Source organism: Crotalus tigris, unplaced genomic scaffold, assembly GCF_016545835.1.
Source record: "Crotalus tigris isolate CLP2741 ecotype Arizona unplaced genomic scaffold, ASM1654583v1 scf7180000018371.15429387391:27106975, whole genome shotgun sequence".
Lineage (NCBI taxonomy): Eukaryota > Metazoa > Chordata > Lepidosauria > Squamata > Viperidae > Crotalus > Crotalus tigris.
Genome location: NW_024096970.1, coordinates 22733147 through 22758124, shown reverse-complemented (window position 1 = coordinate 22758124; position 24978 = coordinate 22733147). Strand labels below are relative to the sequence as shown.

The window sequence follows — 24978 nt, the reverse complement described above, 5'->3', positions numbered from 1 at the left end:
AGCAGCAACTTTCTCACTCACTTGGATGGAATTCCTGGGCATTTTTGGCATTTTAGGTAGATATATATGTATGTAGGTGGGTAGATATATACTTTCTTTTGAGAGAAGGCAACAGAATTCTATTTTTAATGTGTGCCATTGTGTTCACAGAAAAAAAAATGATAATAAAGGGTATCTTATCTAATACATAAGATATATAACGTCTAAGATATAATGTCATTTTCAAATCAAGTATAATATATATGAGTTTTATATTTGTAATCTCCATTACAAATGCCTAACAGGTTCAATGACTAAAAACTGTAATGCTGAAAGAGACACTAATTTTTTTTAAAGCTAAAGCTTATTTATTTTCTTCCTGAAAGTAACATGACATCGTAACTAATGAAAATTAAATGTTTTTTTTTTCTGGTTCAGATATCACTTTAGTCATAATCCTGTTCAGCTTATATCAGAACTCCCTATCTAGTGCTGTAGCATCTCCCTATTTCTGGCTATGTCATTAGCATTATGATGTTCACTATCAAAGCAACAGCATCAAGATGGAAAAATTGCACAGCAGACTCCTCTTTCTTCAAATAAGCACAGACTCAGAGAGAAACCAGACTGAATTGCAGATACTTTACGAAGGCTTCATTCTCGATGTCTAGAAGAAAAGAGATTATGAGAACAAAGCAGTTTTCAAACACTGCTATGGAAAGCAATAGTTATTTATGGCAGTGAGAGTAGAATGAAAGACAGCAGAGTTTTGGGTAAGTAATTTAAATGAAACATTAAACAAAGGTTTCTAACAGAAAGATTAAGTCATAGAAACTTGTCAATGGACATTTTAAAGCAGGCCACAGATTGTTGGGGATTTTTGAGATATAATGATTTCTGTTTTAGTGCAGGAGAGCTGTACTGGATAATCCTTGAGATTCTTTCCAGCACTGCAATTCTAGGTAAACAATACTGCCCTTTAGCTTTTCTAAAATACCATATTCAGGAAAACATCTCTCACTAAATTGGTCTATAATACACTTAACACTATAAAATTCTTTTAGTTATCACAGGCATCATTTCACTTCAAAATTACTGTTCAAACAATTTAATATAATATGTATCCCATACAAATACTCTTTCATTGATGAGTAATGCATACTTCTAATCTTGCAGGCCACAATATAGCTTTTGCTTTCCAACTCAGATTCAATATTTGTATGAAAATGGCACACATGTACCTTGGGATCTACTATATGTCCATTTGGTATGATCAGATACAACCAAGACCTGATTCATGACTAGCTCGTTAGTAAGAAGAAAGTAATCTAGATAGAAATGTAGGTAGTCTTAGGGCATTTTAATTCCATAATGTTCTGATATGTTGTTTTTAACATGGTAAAATAAGCTATGCTTCATCAAATTAAACAGTGTCTGTATTTGCATTTGGTTTCACATTGGCTAAACTGATGGCAATGGGAAGCCCCAAGGACATGAATGTACATTAGCATGCATCCTGTCCTGTTCCCCCCAAAGCTCATTTTGAATTCCGAAGGATACATTGAATCTGATATGGCCCTGTATCTTTTGCTGTGATGAAAATTTAGATATTATTTTTTTTAAATACCCTTTAACCTTATCATCATCATAAGAGCCATGGTGGCACAGTGGTTAGAATGCAGCACTGCAGGCTAACTCACTGCTCACTCCAGGAGTTCAGTTCTAAGCGGCTCAAGATTGACTCATCCTTCCATCGTTCTGAGATCAGTAAAATGAGGACCTAGATCAGTGGTTCTCAACCTTTGTGTAACAGCGACCCCTGTCACATGGACGCACGGCGCGCATGCGCGGCGGCGCCCCCATGCGCAGCGCGCATGCGTGGCGCCGCCCCCTGATGGGGAAAAATGGCGGATCGCGTTGTTTGGCGACCCCCGTAAAATGGTCGTTCGACCCCAAATGGGGTCGCGACCCATAGGTTGAGAACCGCTGACCTAGATTGTTGGGGGCAATAGACTGACCCTCTTAGAGAAGACTGTAAAGCACTGTGAAGCAGTATATAAGTCTAAGTGCTATTGCTATGGCTATCTAATGGCTTATAATCTCCTTACCCAGCTCCCGGCATGTATTATTTTTAAACAATTGTTTTTCATTTTGGTTTTTCATGTCATTGAACATATATTCAAATCTCAAAATCTCTTTTTGCATGCCAGATTGATGAAAATTTACATTCTTCTTTGGGTCTTCTTCTTTGGACAACATTCCCATTTCCTGAAGAGGGCTTTCTACTCTGTACCGGTATCTTTGAAAAGGAACATTAACCCTTGAAGTAACCATAGATTTAATATTACCTTTCATGATCATAGTATGCATTCTTGTTGATTTTCAGTTATGGTGGTTTTGTTGAGTATTCTTTAAAAATTTAGTTCTTTGAACTTTCCAGCTTTATTTCCTTTTTAACTCCTCATTTTATAGACATTTCCTCATTGGAAATATTTTAAAAAAAAAAATCCCAGGCAATTTTTGTTTACTATAACTTAAAGTGAATAGCACTGTGGTCACGGTTTCTAATTTGCTCAGTGGTGTTTTAACTCACACTACATTTTGAGCTCTATATAACCTTATGTCATGCCTCTTTTATTTATTTATTTATTCAGTTTGGATGTCACCCAACTCCAATGGACCCTGGTGACTCACAATAGAGAAACATTATATCACCAACTGTTCTAAGGCAGAATTATAAAAATGTTGTAACTTCATCATGACCAAGACATGCTTGTGCCCGGTAGATGTAAACATAGGTGAGGGTTCCCAAAACTATAACTATTTCTGGGGGGCCTTTCTGATTTTTTTTCTTACTAAGATTAAAGTGTTTTGGTCAGGGTTTATCCCAAATACAAATTATTTTAGAACGATATTTTAATCTATACAATCTCTATAAAGAAATCCGTTTCTGTTGAAGTTTCTTCTTTGTCCTATATTGTGATCTCTTAGATGCATAGAAAAGCATAATTTCCAAGCCTTTTTTAATAGCATTTAGATCAGGGGTCTTCAGACTTGGCCCTTTTATGACTTGTGGACTTCAACTCTCAGAATTCCTCAGCCAGGCATGCTGGCTAAGGAATTCTGGGAGTTGAAGTCCAGAAGTCATAAAAGGTCCAAGTCTGAAGACCCCTGATCTAGATTGATGGAATACCATATCCCTTTCATTGTCTCCATTCTACCCCATTCAGCACTAGGGCAGAAATATATAACAGTCACTAAGTGGTCAATATGAGGATTATGTTGATGTCTGCACAGCCACACTCCCAAATGGGTGGGCCTGGATTCCTTTTGTACTTTTTATTATCTTATTGCTTATATTTGACTATTGTATAAATTTTGTTACCATAAAGTTGTAGGATTTTTAACATTTTAAAAAAATCTCCAATGATTTTAAATGATTTTTAAAAGGCTTAGGGGAGAAGGGGAAGCAGTTGGAGGGAACAGAAATTGAAAGCTGAGAAGGGTCAGATGGGGGGAATCGGGGAATACTGTAGGAGGCCTATAAGGATATAGAACTCTATCAGGCCATGGCAGAAGATTAACTTTACAGAGAAGAGGCAAAAGATAGCATGAGTTTAAACTCATGGTCCTATGGCAAGACCAAGAGATACCTACACTTGCACGATTTGATTTCCAGTCTGTTTGGGACCTTGCTCTCACCTGCTTTTTTAAGTCCAAGCTTTGCTAGTCCTCTTTTGAGTTTGGGCAGGAATGTTGCATACTTGAGATGATTTGTACTTTTGCTAACTAGGACAGTGCCAGCTGAAGGACATAGGTTGATTTGATCATGTATTTGACCAAAGTAAAAAGTACAGGGAAGGCATCCTGCTCTATTTTTATGATGATACACTGACAAGAGTTATGGAAGCTATGAAGACAATACATAATTCCTCTGTAATGAGAAAAAACTGCCACATGCTTATACACATATGAAGTGCAGGAATCATGGATGTAGGTCAATTTACCCTGAAGAATAAAAGGATTTCTCATTGATATTTTTATAGATTTGGTTATTCGTAGTAAAGATTGCCCTAATTTACCCAATGTAGTTCATCTAATATTTACTCTATTTCTGCCTATTTGTATTATACTGTATATTATATAGCAATAGGTACAACATTACATGGTATTTCCTTTATAATACCTAATTTAAAATACTTGTCTTTTTTATAGCATCATCTCTTTTTTCCAGTGTTATATTGGTTGAAAGTTATTACTTTCACAGTTATTGCTATTAGATAATTGAGGTATATATTACATATTTATTACACAGGGTGAAGATAATTGCTTCTTTTAAATACTAAAAAAATGTATATCTTTTGTATAAGGTTGAGAGAAATGTAAACATAATGTAGTTCTTCCTTCAAAAACAGTGGGTGACATGTTTATGTCTTAGCTTTGTGAAAGGTGGAAAAAATCTTTGTAGTGGTTACTGCTTGTGTGTCTGAACTGAGACCTTGTAAAGATCCCCACCTAGACTATTTATTTTATTTAACTTTTAACTAAAATCAGGATCCTACATTGGTAATATATTTATATGTATACTTAAGAAAATAGCTGTATGTGTAGTATTTTTGTCAGGCTATAAAAAGCTGTAATTCCAAATTTTAAAACCTCTTAAGTCCAACAGGTGCTGAAATGATCTTTTCAGTTGCCTACATTTTCACACATAGAATGTTCAGAAATTGTTGTCTGATAAATTCCACTATATTTTGTCCTTGAATCTCTCTTAGTTGTGCAGACAACAACTAAGAAGAATTTGTATCTTAAGTTCTACCAATTCAAACTGAAAGTAATGCATTCACAAAAAATGAATTAAATCAAATTCTCCTTAAAAAACATGAAAGAGAAGCATTCTAGTTTATCCTGTTTTCTAATATCCTATTTTTTGTATGTTTCCTAGGTTCTGCATATAGCTTGACCACTTTAATATGATCTAGACTTCTCTTACTAATATCATATTCCTGTCTCCTAGATTGGAAAGTTTCTTACTATTTCTATTTCACTCAATGCTTCACTCCTTTGCTCTATGTTGCGAAGATTACTGCAAGCTTAGGATACCCCCCCCTTCTTTATTGATATGCTTCAACCCATTTACCCCAATTCTTTTCTCTCTTCTATTGCTGTAATTTGGGAGCTGTTCTTCTGAAGTATTGCCAAGTCAGTAAGTGTATACTGAAAACTAAAAGAGGGTCAAAACTTATGTCTTATGACCTTTATCCTAAAAGGGTATCAGGTGTGATACCTCTCTAAAGAATCTTGCTGGTAATCTCTTGTTGAGTGGGAGTGTCTGCTATAAACATTTCCTCCCAGTCTACCTTTCAATGGCACTTCACAGTACACTGAAAATTATCAGGGATAGTTAATTATTGGCCTCTTGGAACAACCCACCCACTTTGATTCAGACGTACTTTTCCCAATATTTAAGAAGGTTATTTAGCAATGATACAGTATAATTACAGAAAATAGTTTGTTTTGGTTAACGTTTTTGTGTTTTGTATGTTTGGTTTACAAGTCTAAAAAACAGCTTCAGTTTCAAACTTTAAACAACTCAGCGTATGAGCAGAATTTAAACTGCTGAATGCCAGGAATCAAGATTTGCCTGTTAAAACTATGGAAGAATTGTATCACTGAAACTCATCAATAAAGGAACTTGTGATAGGAAGCTGGTGCCACTGTATTTAGAGCTGGGGTGCTCAATTAATTTTCCTAAGGGGCCACCTGAGAGAGTGGGACAGTTGTGGAGGACCAAACCAATAGGGCAGTGAAAATGCGTAGGCGTGCATTCATGCACATATGTAATTTTTTTAAAAATAGCAGTCCCCTCCAGAATAAAAGCAATGCAGTTGTATTGCATGCAAGGCATGCACTTATTTACATTTGATTTCTAATTTCCAATTGACCTCATGCAGGCTGGACAGGGACAGCCAAAGAGACAGACGGATATGGCCCAGGGGCCATAAAATTCCCAGGTCTGATTTAGAGTGAAGATATTCTTACACATACATACCCCAATTCCAAAGCCTACTTTATAGCTGTATCTAATCGTCTGTACCTCAATATATTCTGTATTATAAATAAATCTTGAGGGCTAGGACAAAATAGAAAGAGTATAATGCTAAAGGGACAAAGAATCAAAATGCTCTGGCTGTAATATTTTTTTCTAGTAATTCATAATATTATGATACTGTTCCCAGCTAGAGCAGCTTACTAGAAAAAGTTATACCGTAGGTACAGCTGCCTTTACAAGTTGAAAACTTCAAGCAACACAAAATGGAGCTCCCTTGATATTGATTGAGTTGATTAGCTCCTCAGAGGTCTTACATTAATTTTAAACCTTGACTGTCTGAATCTCCTGCAGATGGCTTTTGAAGGTAATGTAATTTGAGTGCCATATTTTTGAAGATTTGCTTTTTCACATTTGTGTTTGACTGTGAATTAAGATTTTCCTCAGTTTATTTTAGAGATAGTGGAGGGTTGCATATGATAGGATCTTCTCAGGAATAATACCAATCTTATGGAATTCCTGCCCTGGCCTTCTTCCTCACCAACGAGTCAGGTTAGAGAATTCTACAGAAATTTGGATCTACAATACATAGATTTTTGGTCAATGTGTGTTGTTTTTCTAATTTTCTAAAACAAGAACATATACAAGCTCAGAATTACTATAACAGTAGAATTATCTATCCTGTTATAGAATATCATGCACTTTTGTTTGCTTTTATATTTACTAGATTTACCTCATGTGTTGCTCCCAGAGCTCAAGGCAGCATTTGGGGGGGGTATCTTTAATTTTATCCATACTGTAGCAACCGTATAAATGACTAGTCCAAATAATGAACTCATGGCTAAGAATGAACTTGAATATGTCCTGGTCCAACACCTTAATTACTATACTGCACTCATTTCTTGTGATTGATTACGCACTTTCAAATTCTTCTGAGATCTTATTCTTGTTATATTAAAAAGAATAATCAAAATAAATTATTCTGGAGTAATTGGAGTTTCTTAATGGCTAGTAGCAATGTATATAAAAGACTTTGACTATGTACAACCTCTAGATTGTTGAACAAAACCAGTGAGAAAGTACTTTTATGTCATGTCCTATTCACAGGTTTCTTACAGGCATATGGTTGATTAATATTGGATTCGGGACACTGAGATATAACATACCTTCTTACACGACTCCAAGGCACAATTACCCATCATTCCATTATACTACAGTTACATTTATTTCTCTCCGTAAGATTTTCTATTCTCTGTGCTGCTGAAATGAAACATAGTGCCCTCTGTTGTAAAATGGTACTTTTTCCATTGTTTAAAATAATAGTCCTGTTTTGTTCAATTTCTGCTGTTTCATAGGAAAAATTACTTGCTATGCAACAAGAGAGAGAAACTGCCATTCATCAGTATAAAAATCTAGAAGAAGAACTGCAGACTCTTCGTATTTATTACAGGTAATGCCATTTCTATTATTTTTATTTTTTTATTTATTTTATTAAATTTATATGCCATCCATCTTGCTCTCCAAAGCGACTTTGGGCAGCTTACTATACAATGCAATACAGCTGTAAATGTGGAAAAATAATGCAACATTATTCCTAAAGATTACAAATATGCAAGGCAAAAATGAATTAATAATTCCAGAATTCCAGTCCATATCCATTTTTCCTTTTAATATCATTTCAGTCTGACAAAAGCTGTAGCCACAATTTAGTCCCATGCATTGTCCTTTGGCTTGAAATCTATAGGATGGCACTTTTCAAGCCTTATTGTATTCCAAATGCCAGTGAACAAGTATCAAAAAAGCAGGAAGCATTTCTGATGTAACATAATTTCTTGGACTGGAGGCTAGTTTCAGGGGACGTCTGGTTTGTAGATCTTAGGTTACAGATTGCCAATGTCAGTCAGTATCAGGGCTGTTACTTAAGCTACTGCTACATCAGATTCAAATATCTTCTCCTTTTCAGTATTCAAACTCTGTCTGCTTATGTCTGCTGCTTAAGGTTAGGATCATAATAAGAAAAATGAGAAAGAAAAATATATTCATTTTCTTAGATAGAAAACGTTTTGCAAAGGCATAAAGAATCACCAAAGTTTTATCCCACAGTTACATTGGGAATATATAGCTTGCCACAGTTTGGCTTATCCATTCCAGTCCAAACCTTTGTCTATTTTGCTGGAATATTGGCTGAGATTCTAGCTGACTTAAATGTTTCTAAGTTATATGCAATATATTAACAACAGCTAAGATTTTAATTCACCATCTAAGGGCATTGCTTCAAATCTCTAACAATTAAGGAAAAGCTTCCAAAGAGATGGCCTATTGCCTTGATTACAGATTGTTTGCAAGAGGATCAATTAATATGTTGGTTTATAGACAATGGACATAGACATAAACCATAACCATAAACCATTCTTTCTTCTAGCTTAAATCTATTCATAGATTTCAGAAAGTGCTTGTTTTAAATGTTCGGCATGTTAAAAGAATTTTTAAAAATCATAGATTTGAAATGGCCCACTTAAGCCACTTGGTCCAACTTTTTGCTCAATATTGAAATATAAATTATAGTCTTGTGACAGATTGCTGTTCAGCCTCTTCCAAGTGATTCTAATGGTGAGGTCCTCTTATTGTAATGAACTTTTCCATGACTCAACTGGAATTTGCCTCCCTGTAATGTAAGTCCATAATTCCATGTTATACACTTTGGGACAATAAATAACAGGTTTTAACTTTTCTGTATGTGACATCCTTAAGCTATATCTTTGAGCCCTATTTGCACATAATGTGCAGGTATATGGGACAGGTTTTTCAGCCCAATTTGGCATCAACAGGAATTATTCTGGGGCAGCTGCCAGAGACAGATGCCATTACTACCTTCCTTAGGAACTCTATTTTTTAAACATACTTTTAAAAAAAGAGTGAGGTATGGTACTCATGCAGCAGGGTCTATGAGCTGTCCCTTAAATTCTCTTCATCATTTCAGAATGACAGTAGTTCACTGGCATTGTGGGTAATGAATAAGGCACCCATTCAGCTCTTAACAAAGTGCTTTTGCTGTTTGTGTTAGAATAAGGATTCAGAGCAGAGATTCTCAGACTGTTTATGCATTAATCACTTAAATGTTTGTGGTAGACTTTGTCAACCTTAGTTAAAACATAGTATATATATCAAAGCTTTAAATATACAAATAGTCTCTGAATACTTTTCAAATGTATATTTTTCAGTATCATCATCTTCATTATTATTATCTTCATTATTTTATTTAATGAATATTCATAGGCCTAGATTACTCTAAGATGTTTCTACAGTTTTAGGGGAAATATTTTTGTAAATATTATATTATGAAAAGCACAAATTAAGACAGGCACTATTAGCTTTTTCTGTAATCCAACCCTGGTCAAACAGCTTCAAAATTGCTACCATGAAGAACATTTTGACAAAGTATGACAAGAGAGTCAAGAATATGTTATTCTAAATTTAAATTTATTTAAAAAAAAAGATTTCTAAAAAAATAATAAAATCTATTTTATGTAAGAAGGAAAGAAGTAGGGTCAGAAAGTGCAAAAGGGGGTTTATCCCAGCTCTGTAAAAAATTGAATCTTGGTGAAATGAATTCTGTTTGTTATTATTCATGAACAGTTTTTATTAATCTGATTCAATAATGGAGAACCATTGAATACTTTGCCTAACTGTCATAAACTATATATTGCCAGTTAAAATATTCTAATTTTCTAACTGCTATATTTTCTTGGCAGTGATTAATGCAAATAATAAAAACTGGATAGGCAGGTAAATTATAATCCTTCTTCCTGTCAAAGGGAACACAAAAAATCATAAAGATATTGCAATATATATATATATATATATATATATATATATATATATATATATATATATATATATATATATATATATATATATTTTGTAGGCTTTTTAAAAAGAATGATTAATCCCCCAAAAAGTGGGATTATTTTTATATGAACTATACAAAGCCTTTGAAAGAGGTGCCTTGCAATGCACAGGAGACGGTAAGAAGGATCTCTTTTTGGATTATTAAAGCAGCCATCTCTTTTGCAAGGCTCATGCAGTTGCTTTGGAAGCTGTTTTGTGTGCATATGAGAAATTGGGGCAGGTTTGTTTTAACAATGATTTAATAATTCATTGTTTTAATATATCAGTGCTTTAACAAGTGGAAAATAGGTGCTTTGTATGTGTCCTCCTTCTTTCAAAGACTTTGCACTCCTGTGTCTGTTAATGCCAGGCCCACTGGGTAGACCAGCAACGTAGCTAATTTCACAGGAAGGCTAAAGCTGCTTTTAAGATTGGCTGTAAGAACAGAATCTGATTTGGCTATACTTTCCCTTGCTTCCTATAGTCTAGTGAATTAGGGAAGTGTCTGTTTGAGCTATTTTTGAACATTATCTCAACTGTCTGGACTTTGAAAATGATTTAGCCATTGAAATGACCAGATGCACAAGTCTCAGCAAGTTGCTCATTTAATTTACCAGCCAGTACCCTGGACCTATCCAATCTTCCATGCCATGCCCTTTTTCTTTACAACCTTATTGATGAACTCACAGACTACTTGACTACTTGATTTTCAAAGTGATGGCTTAAGAAAAATGTCATGCCTTGCTACTAGCTCTTGGGAAGGAAATAAACAAGCTTTCTATTCATGCAAGTATTAAATGTAGCAAACAATAACAACAAGTCAAAATTCAATAAGTTTGCCAGGCCAAGAAAAACATAGAACAATCTAGCCAAAATTCAGTTGCTTATTTGCTCGCACCCTATAAACAGAATTTTGCCAGACCTATTTTTATTACAAAATTTATATCCACCCTTCACAGTGTTCTGGGTAGTCTTGGAAATCGGACATTCTAGCAGAAACCAAATATGCCATTGAGCTATTGAAGTGATCTAATTATAGCAAAGAACTGATGATAATATCTTCCATATCCAAATCACATGTCCTTTGCTCAGAGGAAATGACCACAAAACCTTGTAGTCACCTATATGAGTAATGCTACTACTGAGACATGCTTGTGGTTACTAAGAAAGCTATGAATTCCTGAGTCTTTTCGGACCCTACCTCTAGAGCAGGGGTTCTCAACCTTGGCAACTTTAAGACGTGTAGACTTCAATTCCCAGAATTCCTCAGCCAGCAAAGCTGGCTGAGGAATTCTGGGAGTTGAAGTCCACACGTCTTAAAGTTGCCAAGGTTGAGAACCCCTGCTCTAGAGCATGGAAATTGAAGTTTCCCAGGGAGAATCCTACAGTAACCCTGTGACAAGATCAAAGATCTCAGAAAGGCATATTGCTGGCTAGCAAGATGAACAATCAACGGTTTCCCTAATTAGTCTCTACAGCCCAATTTATATCAGTCATCTATAGAGTCAGGCATATAATAACCACACAGACTCTCATGCAAGATTATTGCAACCACATCTCTGGCCTGGAAACAGTAGCTGCTAAAGTAGTCAAAACCTGAAGGACAGATCTCCAATAGGGGAACATCCCCATCCTTGTCTTTAGGAGCCATGGTGGCACGGTGATTAGAATGCAGTATTGCAGGTTAACTCTTCCCCCAGCGAGGAGTTCAATCCTGACCGGCAGAAGGTTGACTCAGCCTACCATTCTTCTGAGTTGGTAAAATGCGAACCCAGATTGTTGGGGCAACATGCTTGGAGAGTGCTGTAAACCGCTTGGAGAGTGCTGTAAAGCATTATAGAGCAGTATATAAGTCTAAGTACTACTGCTATCCAACTTGGGGGGGACATATAGAACTAGAACATTTGCTCACACTGAAATGAATTTGTCAATGTGGTTATTTTGTACTGTTCTCTTTACTCCTTCTGTATGTCTGTCTATCTTCATATCATTTTGGAGATCTCTTTGTAGAATAAAGATGAGAATTATTTACTGCAAAAACATGCATAGATTTAAAAGAAGGTATTATATACAATAGAAATGGTATTTGAACTTGACAGTCTCATTTTGTGCTTTAGACTGCTCCACAAAAGATCCATTCCACTTATACAAGGTGGGAGGCTAAATCCTGGGAAGGAATAATCTTTTTCTCCTTTGCCATTAAGAGGAGGTCTCTGTTTAACCACTCTCTGTTGTGGGACACAATGTGATATGTCTCCATTTATTCTGTTAATATGAAAGAACTTAACTTAGTGCAACTTGATACAGCACAATTGAAATAGTGCGAAGAAAAAATAAGGTAGCGCTAGGTGTTAAATTATATCTTAATACGATATCATTTTAAAAACCAGTGTTCGCAATGCCTTTTTATGTATTTTAATCTTAGGAAGTTTCTGATGATGTTTAAAAAAAGACTGGGAAGTTCTCAACAATCAGTTACTCTATTCATTTACTAACATTGCATGCACTAAATTCTAGATTATATATATGGCATACAAAATTCACATTAAACTATGATACTAGCTCTTGTATAAGTTCAAAAAGGGACAGTAAAACTGAAGGCTTATTTTCCTCATGACCTCTGCAGACAAGTGTTTTTATTACAACAGGCTTTTCAGTGTTTGTTTTTGTATTGGTTAGGTTAGACATAGAAATTCCAAAAAGAACATGGGGTCCCCATGTCTGTGTTTCCCTTGCGATTGTTACTTCAGAGATTGGAGGTGACTTGCCGAGGAAAATCAGCAGGAAGAAGTACAACACTTCCCATGTCCATAGATTTTCTCTTCCAAATGGCTCCCAACAGTTTTAATAGCTTTTTTTTTTGTTTCCTCCTGAACAGCTGTACTCCAAAATCTCAGAGTTTAGCCTTCCTGAATTATGCTAGATGAGGGGAAGATATATTCAGTAGAGAATGAATAGTCATTGAAGGTGTTATAAAGCCCCTCTTTCCATCTTTCTTTTCCAACAAGTCCCCGAATTTCTAATATCTTTCATGACCATATTATGCCTATGAATTTGTTATTGGCTTTATTCAGCTGCTCTTTCTGATTATTAATTTGTTAACTGTGTCAGAATATTTAAGCAGAAAAAAGCAACAATATTATTTGCCTTTTCCTAGTGCAATGAATTCAATGAGTCTTATGTCTGAGTAGGCATGAATAATATAGTGTTAGGAGACAACAACAGGCAGTTGACATTTCAGTTTCTTTCAACCCTACCCAACATGACCAAGTCATGGGATTGTGACCCAAAGCATCTGGAGAACACAAACTTGCTTACAAATAAGCAGGTGCATCTGCGGGAAACAGAGGTGTCAAAAAAGTCAGGCTGGGATCTGTGACCACACAGTTGAAGCTCTGCCTCTTTTTTACATGCATCGCATGCCAAACACATAAAAAGGAGCCCATAAAAAGCCACTATCTTGACTTTTTTGATCTCCCACATGGCTGCCCCTGCACATCAGTAAAATATGGTTTAGTTGTTTAGTTGTTCAAGAGATGGGTAAAATATCTCATGTTGGATAAGAATTAATTTTTAGTTGTATTACACATTTCTCCAAATCGGTAATCATTTGTAGTACTATATATGTCATTGAACTTTATTATCTTGATTGGGATACCAGTGATTAGATATCCAGCTAATATAAGAAATATATTGCCATCAATTTTACACACACACGCACACACACACCAAATATTTTATTCTATGTATAATTTTATAATGTGTGGGATTTTACAAAAAAGCCCACCCTGATTTCCTCAGAGGTTTGCCATAAGCATTTCAATCAAGGAGCCATTATCACCGAGGAGGTGTAATTAACTTTGAAATTTCTTAGTTTTGACTATTTGTTTCTACAATTGTCAAATCTTATCCATATTTAAGTAACTTTTTCTTAGTGCCTTCATAGAAACCTATAGTTTCTTGACATTTCATATATTTATTTATCTAGTACATTTCTTACTCAGCCATCAAGGAATTCAAAGCAGCATCCCGGAAGCTTATCACCTATCTAGACAGTGCTCAGCTTCATCAAGCTAATTTGCTTTCAGTTGTATCCCAGACTCATTCCTTTTTATTCATTTAATTAGATCTTTATCATATTTTCCTAGCCATTAACCATTCTAGTGGCTTGATTCTTCCCAACAGAAAGATCAAATCTAAAAAGTCTGATCAGTACCTATATTTTGTTGTACATTAGATTACCACAGTGATATTGATCAGAGAAGATTCATGCTCTCCCAAGACACTTAAAAAAAAAAAGTGTTAGACAAACCTGAGGTCCCAGAACTTGCCGAAACCTTTTGTGTGACTCCCAGAAAATTTCCAAAAATGACTACTTAATAAGATTTTAAATTAACAAAAGGGAGAAAATACTAAATACATAAGAAATATTTTTTCTACTAAAGCTCTCATGTGATATTTTATAATCTTCAATTGGGCAAATCATAGAACAAAACTGTGTCAGCAAAGATACTTCAAATGAACTATCTTACAGAATGCTGGGACCCATTACTCCAGAGCAAGTGATATTGGGGGGGAGGATGTTTGCCACTTCATCATCTTTGCACTGAGACTGTTCAGCACCACCACCAGACTACTATTGTCAGCCTTGGACATGTGATTCTCATTTTCAACATTCCCTGACAGCTTCCCACAAATTGATGGGGAGGCTGGAAAGAACAGATATGACTGTGAACAATTCTTGCTAACTTGCCAAAATCTTTCCTTGAGAGAAGCTTGCAGGGAGAAAGTCAATAGAGAAATGGTCCAGTCCCTTTACGTTTGCATGGTGCCGGTCACTCATAGGAATAGCAATAACACTTAGATTTATATAGTGCCCCATAGTGCTTTATAGCACCCTATGGGCAGTTAATAATATCAATATATTGGCCCCAACAATCTGGTTCTTCATTTTACCAATCTCGGAAAGATGGAAGTCAATCTTGAGTACCATCAGGATCGAACTCCAAGCTGCGGGCAGAGTTTGCCTGCAATTACTACATTCTAACCACTATGCCACCAGGGCTCCTCATGCATTCCCCTCCCCTACTCAGCAGCAGCCACTTACCTGCCTGCCACAGAGAAGGAGAGGAGAGAAGAGAGATTTTCGATATTCACTGCCAGCTTCCCACTACAAAACTCCATAGAGAAGCTAACAGGAAGGAAGGAAGTTGCTTCTGCTCCCACTAATTTCTTGCCCGCCCATGATCATATATTCTGGGCATACTCAAAGAGCAAGACCATTTACTGGCCAAAAGAAGATTGCCCACATGGCCATGAAATGTGTACCAACTAATGTGATTGTGAATATTGAAACTCCTTAGGAACACTTGGAAAGGATTGCATTTTATGTTTAATCAATCATGGAGAATCTTTTCATCTTGCCATCCAAGCTTCTTTCCTCAATTGCCCATGCATCACTCTTTTCTTCTGGTCAGAGCTGAGAGAGGAGGATTTGCATGACTTCACAAAGGCCATGTTTGTGTAAATGAATGTATGAAAATGGAGGCAGGAACATAATCAACAGAGGGGCATGCTCATGGTTGGTTTGTGTAGCCCTTCATTCCAACAAGGGCCAGTCAATGTGAAAACATTCCACACTCAATTTAAGATGCCATTATCAACTATGACTCTTGAATGAGAACCACAGCACTTCTACTTGAGGTCCTTCACTGATGGGAAATTGGTATCATTTCTTATATCCTGTTACAAGGAGTATGGTCATTCTGTGAATTCTATTGCCCCCAAAATAAGATTATTAGCTATGTTAGTTTCTACATTGCTATAAATGAGGAATCTGTTGCTAATAGATTGTGAAATTGAAAGAAACTCAGATTTGTTCATATTGGTTTTATGTTGCTTCAGAAAAAACAAATTCTTTGAGAAGATAATAGTAAAAAAGAAAAGCAGAGTTTAGAAGCAGATCAGTGTGGAATCACAATAGTGATGCCCACTGTTACAAGGCCGAAGGTAACAGTAGTATCACAAAAACTAATCTATACTGGTATTAAAACTAATGATGTTATAGATAATAAAAGTCATCAGATCTTAGGTTTCCAGGATGCAGTTCTCTGACTCTTTCTCTAAAGTTGCCCCATCACCACCACACATACAAACACACACAACTTTAACAACTTTATCTAGATTCATAATTTTTAAGAAAAGAAAGCATTTGGTTTCTACAAGAAGAAATGCAGTGATGGTATAATTGAAGAACTAGTAGAAATATTTTTTGAAGATTTACATGCAAATTATTCACCTGGATAAGTTAGCTTATCCAGTAAGATTTTTATCACATGTTGAGAACTAACCTCTGAATATGTACTTATTATAGAAGTTCATTTCCTTAAGGAAGCAAAAGGATTAAAATTACCTCACATTGTGTATTATAACTGAAATTTTGGTCCTTTTGTTGTTGCTTTTTAAAATTGCTGCCTAATCAGGAAAAGAGTAGTGACCTCTTTGTTCTTTCCAGTGCTGGATATCATTGGACAGCAACATTGTGGATTCTTCATCTCAACAGATTATTTTTTGACTTTTCCTCTCCAAAGAAAAGTGATGTGAGGGGAAATGGCATTATTGAGGCCTCTAATTCCAAAATATTGTGGAGAAACAAAGCTGCAATCCCTTCCTTGACTTAGTATGAGCAAGATCATTTCTGGCATTTTATTTCATATAGGAATCATTGGGACTTCTGTCCCAGTCTGACTTTCTCATCACTAGAAGTTTTCTTTCAGCAAAACTGATAACTGATAATTCCCACACAAATTAAGGGTATGGTTTTATTTCCCCTGGAATCAGTTGAATATGTTTCACCTGAGAATTACAAAAATACATCATATTAATTTAATGAATACTAGCAGAAATGAATTATGAAGCATTAAATTATGAATATGTTGATCTCAAGTTGATGGTTAGAACAGCAGGCATGCAAGGTGTTTGGTAGGTTGTGTTTTCTGAAAATCAAAATGATAATATAAATGGAAAATTCTAACAATTTTACAACAACCCATTGGCATTGTACTTCTGTATATTTGCTTTCTTGGTTTATACACAGTAATCCCAAGTAACACCCCAAATGGGTAGGAATCAATAGATATAGCATTCTGGAAAAAGTGTTTTTTTTAGACAATTTATAAATTCCAAAAACTACTCTGGGCAGTGCTATTCTTTTTCAGCAACATGTGTTTAAGGGAGTTTGCTTTATGCCTTACATCTTTAAAAGTATGTGGATGTGTTTTAACTGCTTCAAAATTCTCCAAGCCAGTCATGGCCGACTGCTAGTGAATATACAAATAAAAGAAACGACCTTAAAATAACATTAGCATTTTGACATATGCCTACAGAAGCTAGGCAAGTCAGAGTGATCCCATTAGCTCAGTGTGATCCCATTAGTTGAATTGTTCTGTCTGTCTCTTTTCATCTAAGGAACAGTTCTCACATTCCATTTGTCAGTACTTGATGAGGCAGGCTGCTGAAATTCTTCTCCAATGGATAGTTGTTCACTCTTAGATGTTTGAACTTTTCTCCTTGGGTGCCCCTGAGACCATCTTTAAAGTGCCCCAGATGGTTTCATTTCAAGACAGAATTATGTGATATACTTTAATTTTTGAGTGCACATTTCTATGTTCCAGAAGATTGTAGCGCATTTAAGTCTCTTGTGAAGTGTACTGCTTGGACAAAGAGCACATTTTTTTTCCAAAAAGATAGTTTCTTGGGTTGACAGCTTTTATTGCCTCTTCGCTTTAGATCACTTTCTTTCAGAACAATTTTTTTAGAATTATTCATTCTCAGAAGCATGTAGGTACTTTATAGGCGAAAGAGCTTATGGAAGAATTCATGAATCAATCTTAGTTCTTTCTAAAACATTTGTTTATAGTGAAATTGTGAAGAAAATACACTACATTCTACATTAGCATTTACATTAAATGGAATAAATACACACCCACACACTCTCTCTCTATCTATCAATGCTTTCAATTCAGTCTCAAATGTTGATGACTGTGCTGGACAACTTCTGGCTGTTTTCTTGGCAAAATTTCATAAGTGGTTTGCCATTGCCTCTTTCGTATTGCTGAGAGAATGATTGACCCAGGGTTACCCAGATGACTTTGTACCTAAGGTAGGATTAGAACACACAGTCTCCCACTTTCTAGCCTGGTGCCTTAACTACACCAAATCAATTATCTGATAACATTTATAGTAAATCTATTGTTATTATGACTGCTGGAAAGATGTTAAATTAGATTTAGGAACCAACCTGTTTTTTCATATAATTTAAAAGATGTAATAAGTAATTAGTGGCTATGCTTAAGTAAGCCTGAAAATCTCTTTTGCTTAAAAATGGATATTAATTCTTCCAATCAACAGTATTTATTTTGGAGAATATGGAATTATTCTTTGTTCTGATTTTGTTGAGAATTTTTGTTGTCCTTATATCCTTATGCTGAGGATATAAGGACAACAATAAATCTCTGGTTTCTTAGGAGAGGGTATGTTTATACTGTATATTGGTAGATGTGCTATAAGGAAATACACTTATAATTGAGCAAACTCTGGCTGCTAATTTTCACCTTTTTGCAAGACATTATAACTAACATCAGCATTATTGCAAAATTTATTTGAGTGAAAAAGAAAGAGGTAGGAGCATTTCCTTCACCAAATGGCTTACAATATTCATCTTGAGATTGTGCTCCATTCCTTATCACATCATAATCATCGGTGTCTACTAGTGTTTATATGCACTAATGCTCTGTTCAGTTACTTACGTAGCACCTAGATATTTTTCTCTGACAAATGAGGAAAGGTGTCCTTTGGGGACATGTTTTATGCAAGAGAAAGACCCAAACTTAGGGATATATTTTCCAATGCTCAAAAATTGGAAATTATAGCATTCTTCAAAACATGCCTGAAACTCTTTATCCCTGATGCTTTCCAAAACTCATATAAGTTAATTTGTCTATGTGGATAAGCCTCTTTAGTTAGATACTTTTTTAAATGAAGAAAGCCATAGAAACTAAATGAAATACCTTTATTATCTAGACGTACAGCTGTAGCATTATCAAATAGGTAAGTATACAAATTCAGAATTATTAAAAAATAAGCACAGAATACATCAAAAGGAGTGGGTGCTTATCTAGAAAACCAACCAAGCATAAACCAAATTACAGGTAGTCCTTGACTTACAATAGTTTATTTAGTGACCGTTTGAAGTTACAACAGCACTGAAAAAAGTGACATAAGTTTTTCACACTTATGGCAGTTGCATCATCCTCATGGTCATGTGATCAAAATTCAGATGCTTTGCCACTGGCTCACATTGATGATGGTTGCAGTGTCCCAAGGTCATGTGATCACCTTTTGTGAACTTCTGACAAGCAAAGCAAATAGGGAAGCCAGCCGTGTTACTAACTTAACAACTGCAGTGATTCATTTAACTGTGGTAAGAAAGACCATAAAATGGAGCAAAACTCACTTAACAAGTATATTACTTGGCAACATCAATTTTGGGCTCAATTGTGGTCATAAGTCGAGGACTACCTGTATGTTATTAGAGTTAGCTTCTGAAAACATATAGCTAGCTATATGATTTTGTAACTTTTCCTGTAACGTGATCTTCACTGTTGCATTTTAAAATATAAAACATTGCCATTTTCATTAATACTGTTATTCAGAAAAATGAAACTGCAGAACTGTTATCTAGAGCAGGGCTTTTCAACCAGTGGTATGGGTACCACCTGTGGTACATTGGCACCTGGCAGGTGGTACGCAACCATCCTAGAAAAGTGGTAGCGGGGGAGGGGAATGAGCTGAACCGGTGGCAGTACTGCACAAGCTTGAGCGAGAGATGGCTGGAGCTGCAGGGTTGTCAGGGCTCAGCGGAAGTGCCAGGAGCAGTGCCAGGCTCCAGCTGGAGCTCGGTGCTGATCCTGGTGCTTCTGCTGAGCCCAGAAAAAGCGCTGATCAGCTGGAATGTTGCAGCCTCTCCAGGGTCTTGTAATTTACATTCAGATGCTTGGCAACTGATTCATATTTATGACGGTCACAGTGTCCCAGGGTCATGTGAAGTGACCAAAACCTGTTGCAACCACACAGCAGACAGGGGGAATAAAAACCAAACACCCCCCACCCCACCCCCGCTGCTAATCCTCAACAGAAATGCTCACAACAATGGAAACCTCGGACAGGAGGAAGAGTGCCGCCGGGTGGGCAGACAGATGTCTTGCTCAGCTGTGGCTTGGGGGGCACTTTTTTCAGTGCCATTGTAACTTTGAACATCACTAAGCAAACTGTTGTAAGTCAAGGACTACCTGTACTTTATCACTTTTTTCCTTTTTTTTTGTCATCAAGATTTGACACCTTGCTAAATGACTGGTGGTACTCGGATGTTGCCATATCCTAAAAGTGGTACAAAGAGTGAAAAGGTTGAAAAGATATATAGAGATGAAATTGCTCTTCTTAGTAAAATAATACCTGGTGAAAGGAGTGAATTATGTTGACACCATTGTTTATTTTTTGTTTCAATGGAATCAGTGTGGACAATAGATTACCACTTGTGTATTGGTTACAAACAAAAACTAACCTAATTAAATATTGCTTAGCTGTTATTCTGTTAACTCTAAGGAAATAAGTTAAATTGTACATCACATTAGCTTAGCTATTTATTCACTGTACAATTAACTAGCAAAAGTAGAGCTTTTCTGGGACATCTTACACATTTCTGAATCAAGCTTTTGTCTTCCAAACAGACTTAGCGTTACAACAGCTTTTAGTGCAAGTTATTACAATTCTTTTTGCATAAAATGGGTCATTCAGAGTTCATTTGTAGGTGGAGCAGGCAAGGTGGATTGGGGGACAGTTCTAATAGATCTATTTCAATAATTAAGTCATGCGCTTTTTTTCCCCTCAACAAAACCTGTAAATCGGGTTTAGCCAGGTGGGAACTGGGTTTTTTTTAATGGCTGTTATCTTTCTCAAAAGGAATATTATGAAAATAAGGAATTGATGTGAATATTTTAACACTTGACTAAACAGAGGAATAATTCTACAATTCGTGAAACATACTTAGTAATACATTTACCCACCCCCCTAATTTTAATGCAGTTTGTATTGATTACCCCTTTATTAAGCCCATTCAGTATCTTTGACATTATTAATAAGTAGAATTAATGAGGTTAAGAGTAAAATTGATTAGTGGTACCAGCATACTCATGAATAATTATATTAATACTATAATACTGTCATGTACTTGAATGAACATTCTTAAATCCATATTTTGGAAAAGGTGAACCACAAGCCTACTTTACCTTCAGAGATATGTCAGGAATCTTTTCAAATCAGAACACTTATAAACCTACATGGAACAATAGTAACATTATTCTTCTCTAGAATGGAAGGTTTTTATCATCTTATCCAGAGGAATGAAATAAAAGTGACTATGAAGCTGCAGTAGAAATAGCGGGTCTGAACAATGTCTCCTGTGTTATTTTCATAGGGTAAATTTTATTAGGCTAATTCATGGCAAACCACTTCTGAAAAACTTTGCCAAGGAAATTGCAGGGACTTGTCCAGACAGTCTCCAAGAATTGGATATGATTGAATAGAGAAAAAAGTAGTTTTTCTCATAGATATTCACACATATTGAATAATCAGATATCTTTAATATAAATGAAGGAAAGGTAACTAAAGATTAAGAGGATAGTTTTAATAAGAAAAATGATTTAAACAGGATGGCTACTTTACAATAAACATAATGGGGGAAAATGACAGTATTATGGAGCTGAATAAAAACACAAACTGTTTATATCGCATTCTAAATGGGCAAATTCTGTCCATAAACTCAAGATCTCATTGTAAAGTAGAAAGCTGCAGATTTCTCCCTCCCCCCCAAAAAAACCTACATTTACATGCAGTATATAATTGAACTATGCATGTTGCATAGCTGGCTGTCTAAAGTAAGGACAAAAACATAGGATTTCTCAACTTTTTTGAGCTAACAAAACAGTTTTGGAGGATGCAGACATCTTTCAGAGAAATAATAATACAAAATCATAATCATAATGTAGTTTATTGCTATTATTACGGAAACACAAAGAAAATGACTGCCATAAGGGGATATCACAGAAACTGTGGCCAGTCAAAAAATATCCATTTGTTTAACTGGTGAGATTATTTTTTGCCACCCTCTCTAGCTTCCCACAACACTCATGACCGTTAGAAAACTTACTTTTGTAAGAACACTTTTTGTATTTATGTGGAATCCAAAACTTTTCTAGAAAAGAGCCGAGGTGGCACAGCAGTTAGAGTGCAGTACTGCAGGCCACTTTAGCTGACTGTGTTCAGCAGGTCAGCGGTTCAAATCTCACCGGCTCAAGGTTGACTCAGCCTTCCATCCTTCCGGGGAAGGTAAAATGAGGACCCAGATTGTTGGGGGCAATGTAAATATATATATACATTGCTTACTGGTGTACACTGCTTAGAGAGTGCTTGCACTTAAAGCGGTATATAAGTCTCATAAATAAATAAATAAATAAAGATGATTCTAGAGGCTAGTTCTTTGTTTTGCAGAATGTTATATTTTTTAAAAAAATGTTTAGAACTTTTTTTAAAATATCATAGATTTGGAGACTTGATGTCTGGCCAAGAAGGTACCCATGATGTTATGTTGGCAATTTCAGCAAAAGCAGATAAGTGTCTATGTTACCACATGCTAATGACTTTCTTCTGTATATATTATGGACCACCACAGAAAGACCATATTTTTCTTTTTAAATGTAACTAGGTATCTGCTTTTTAGTTAAGTCCTGTCAATCTGACTCCAAGGATATGGACTTCTGATATTAATTGATAGCAAGAATAATGTAGTGGCCTGGTTCAAAAATTTTATTCTTGAGCCATCAGCATGCTACTCAAAGATCAAGAGCATGCACTGATGAAAAGATTGCTCACTATTGTTCTAAAGTATACAGCCAGGTTGGGTTACTTGTCTGTTAGTTTGGTCATGGATATGGAAATGCCTCAAGTGCACAGAAAGACAGAACAGAGCGGGATACTCCTATTCTTCCTTGCCTTATATATGAGGACATATTCAGAATAAATGTAAAAGGCAAGGAAATACATATTTTAACGTCATACTGGCTCCTTCATATCAGTTGCAAAGGTGAGATGTATATATCTTACATGTTCTTGATATCAGCCAAAATCAGATATGCCATTCCTACATGAACCTGAACAAATGATGGACAGGGGGAATATTTTAAATATTGTACATTTCCCAGAGTAGCTGGGGAGTTGGATAGCCTCAAAATCAAAGTAATAAATAAATGAACTAATAAATATATACTAATCAGCAGATCAATTACTATGTTACCTAGATTGCTAATTGTAGTATAAGTGGCTGAGGCTAATTTAACCCCAGTTGAAAATATTATTTTGGTTGCAACAAAGATTAATATGCTTTTTTGATTACTAAGCTCTTTAATCATCCAAAAATCTATATTCAGCATTGTACTTTTCAGTGTTCAAAAACTCCACCTTCCCAACTGCTATCATACAAATATGAACTATATAAAGAGATGGCTTCTCTTTTTCATGCATTCCTGGGTGGGGAGAGAGAGGGGAGAATAGTAATTGGCCCAGCTGTTTCCATCTCATTTCCAATCACATATCTCTGCTGTATTTTATGTATTGAAGTTATCCTTCTTTAGTGACAAAACTCCTCAATTTGTGTAGATTCCATATACAATTGAGAATCCTGCAATAACACCTGACTTAGCAATATGAGCTGGAATGCCAATGAGATCGTTTCCATTCTGCCCAAACTATAATATAGTGGATGCATGGGTATAACTGTCTTCTGTGGGCCACATTTCTAGGTAATATTTTTGTGAAATGGGCAGCTATATAAATTTGATTTATAAATAATATAAGGATTGACCAAGAGTGTGGGTATTCTAAATATATGCCTGGGTTACCAATGAAAAATATATCTTCCAAAGTTTCTTCCTTGTCAATCACATCTTTATCTTCCTTATTTCAATATCTTTCCTTGATGAAAAACAACAGTAGGTATGTGTGTGCTGTACAAAGTGGATTGGCTCCAAAGCTTTATTTATTCTGATGAAAAGGTCCAATCCAATGTATAGGAAAAAATAAATTAAACTAAAGAAATAAATTAAACAATTTTAATACATAGGAAGATAAAGACAATTAATAAATAAATATGCAGTTAATGAAAGCATTTTAAGGACTAAGAAGTCAGTCTCTGATGGCTCATGGCTCATGCCATTTTCTTGGCAGGAATAAGGAAGTGGTTTCCTATTGCCTTTGAGGGCTATTTTTGTAAACTCAGTCTGCTTTCAGCATATAATTGGACTGTTTGATTGAACAAGAACAGGGATAGGCAATCTGATCTCTCTTTTTCTCCAGATAGCTGTCTGAGAAAGACTGTAGTTATAGTCCAAAATTTCTGGTGGCACTAAATTGCCTACTCCAGATCTCCTAAGTCAATTAAAACCAATTAATTGCAGCACTCTGATATAGTTTATTATGTATTTTCATCTTTTCAAAACAAAACTCAGGTTTTGGATGGCATTTTTTTAACAAAAATATTTTTGAAGTAGAGGATTTTCACTGATAGGTACAGAGGGCAGTTGGATATCCTTTATCCAAAGTCAACTGCAATAAATAAGCATTTTGCATCAGGGCCATATAATGACTGAACAAATTCTGAAAAGAGAAGGAAGATAAAAGTTCTTTTAAGAGTTCTTTAAGGTATCAATTTGATAACAACCAAAACACCTTTACTGCCATTAAATATTTACCAAGACTTGGCTTTCAGGAAAGGGGCAGTTTAGAGCTTGGCTCCATGCATTGGTATTGATTAGCTATCAGAAGGACATGGTTAATGAATAACTCTGGGTATCACTGAGCACTCAACATTGTTGTCAAGATTGCTCTTTTTTCTCTTCTCTTACCTGAAAATGACCTAAATTAAAATCAGTTGGAACTGACGCTAACCCTGC

The 24978-nt window shown here is 35.6% G+C and overlaps 1 protein-coding gene across 3 annotated transcripts in view; it reads left to right on the top strand.

Moving 5' to 3' along the window:
* MIPOL1 (mirror-image polydactyly 1) overlaps positions 1 to 24978 on the top strand; it is a 189679-nt gene that overhangs the window by 116034 nt on the left and 48667 nt on the right. For all 3 annotated transcript variants that reach the window (XR_005557736.1, XM_039351805.1, XM_039351806.1), the window contains one exon: positions 7384 to 7478. Coding sequence is in view for 2 of the 3 variants with exons in the window: in XM_039351805.1 (XP_039207739.1) it covers positions 7384 to 7478 (95 nt within the window). In the remaining variant the exon portion in view is untranslated. The remainder of the gene's footprint in view (positions 1 to 7383; positions 7479 to 24978) is intronic.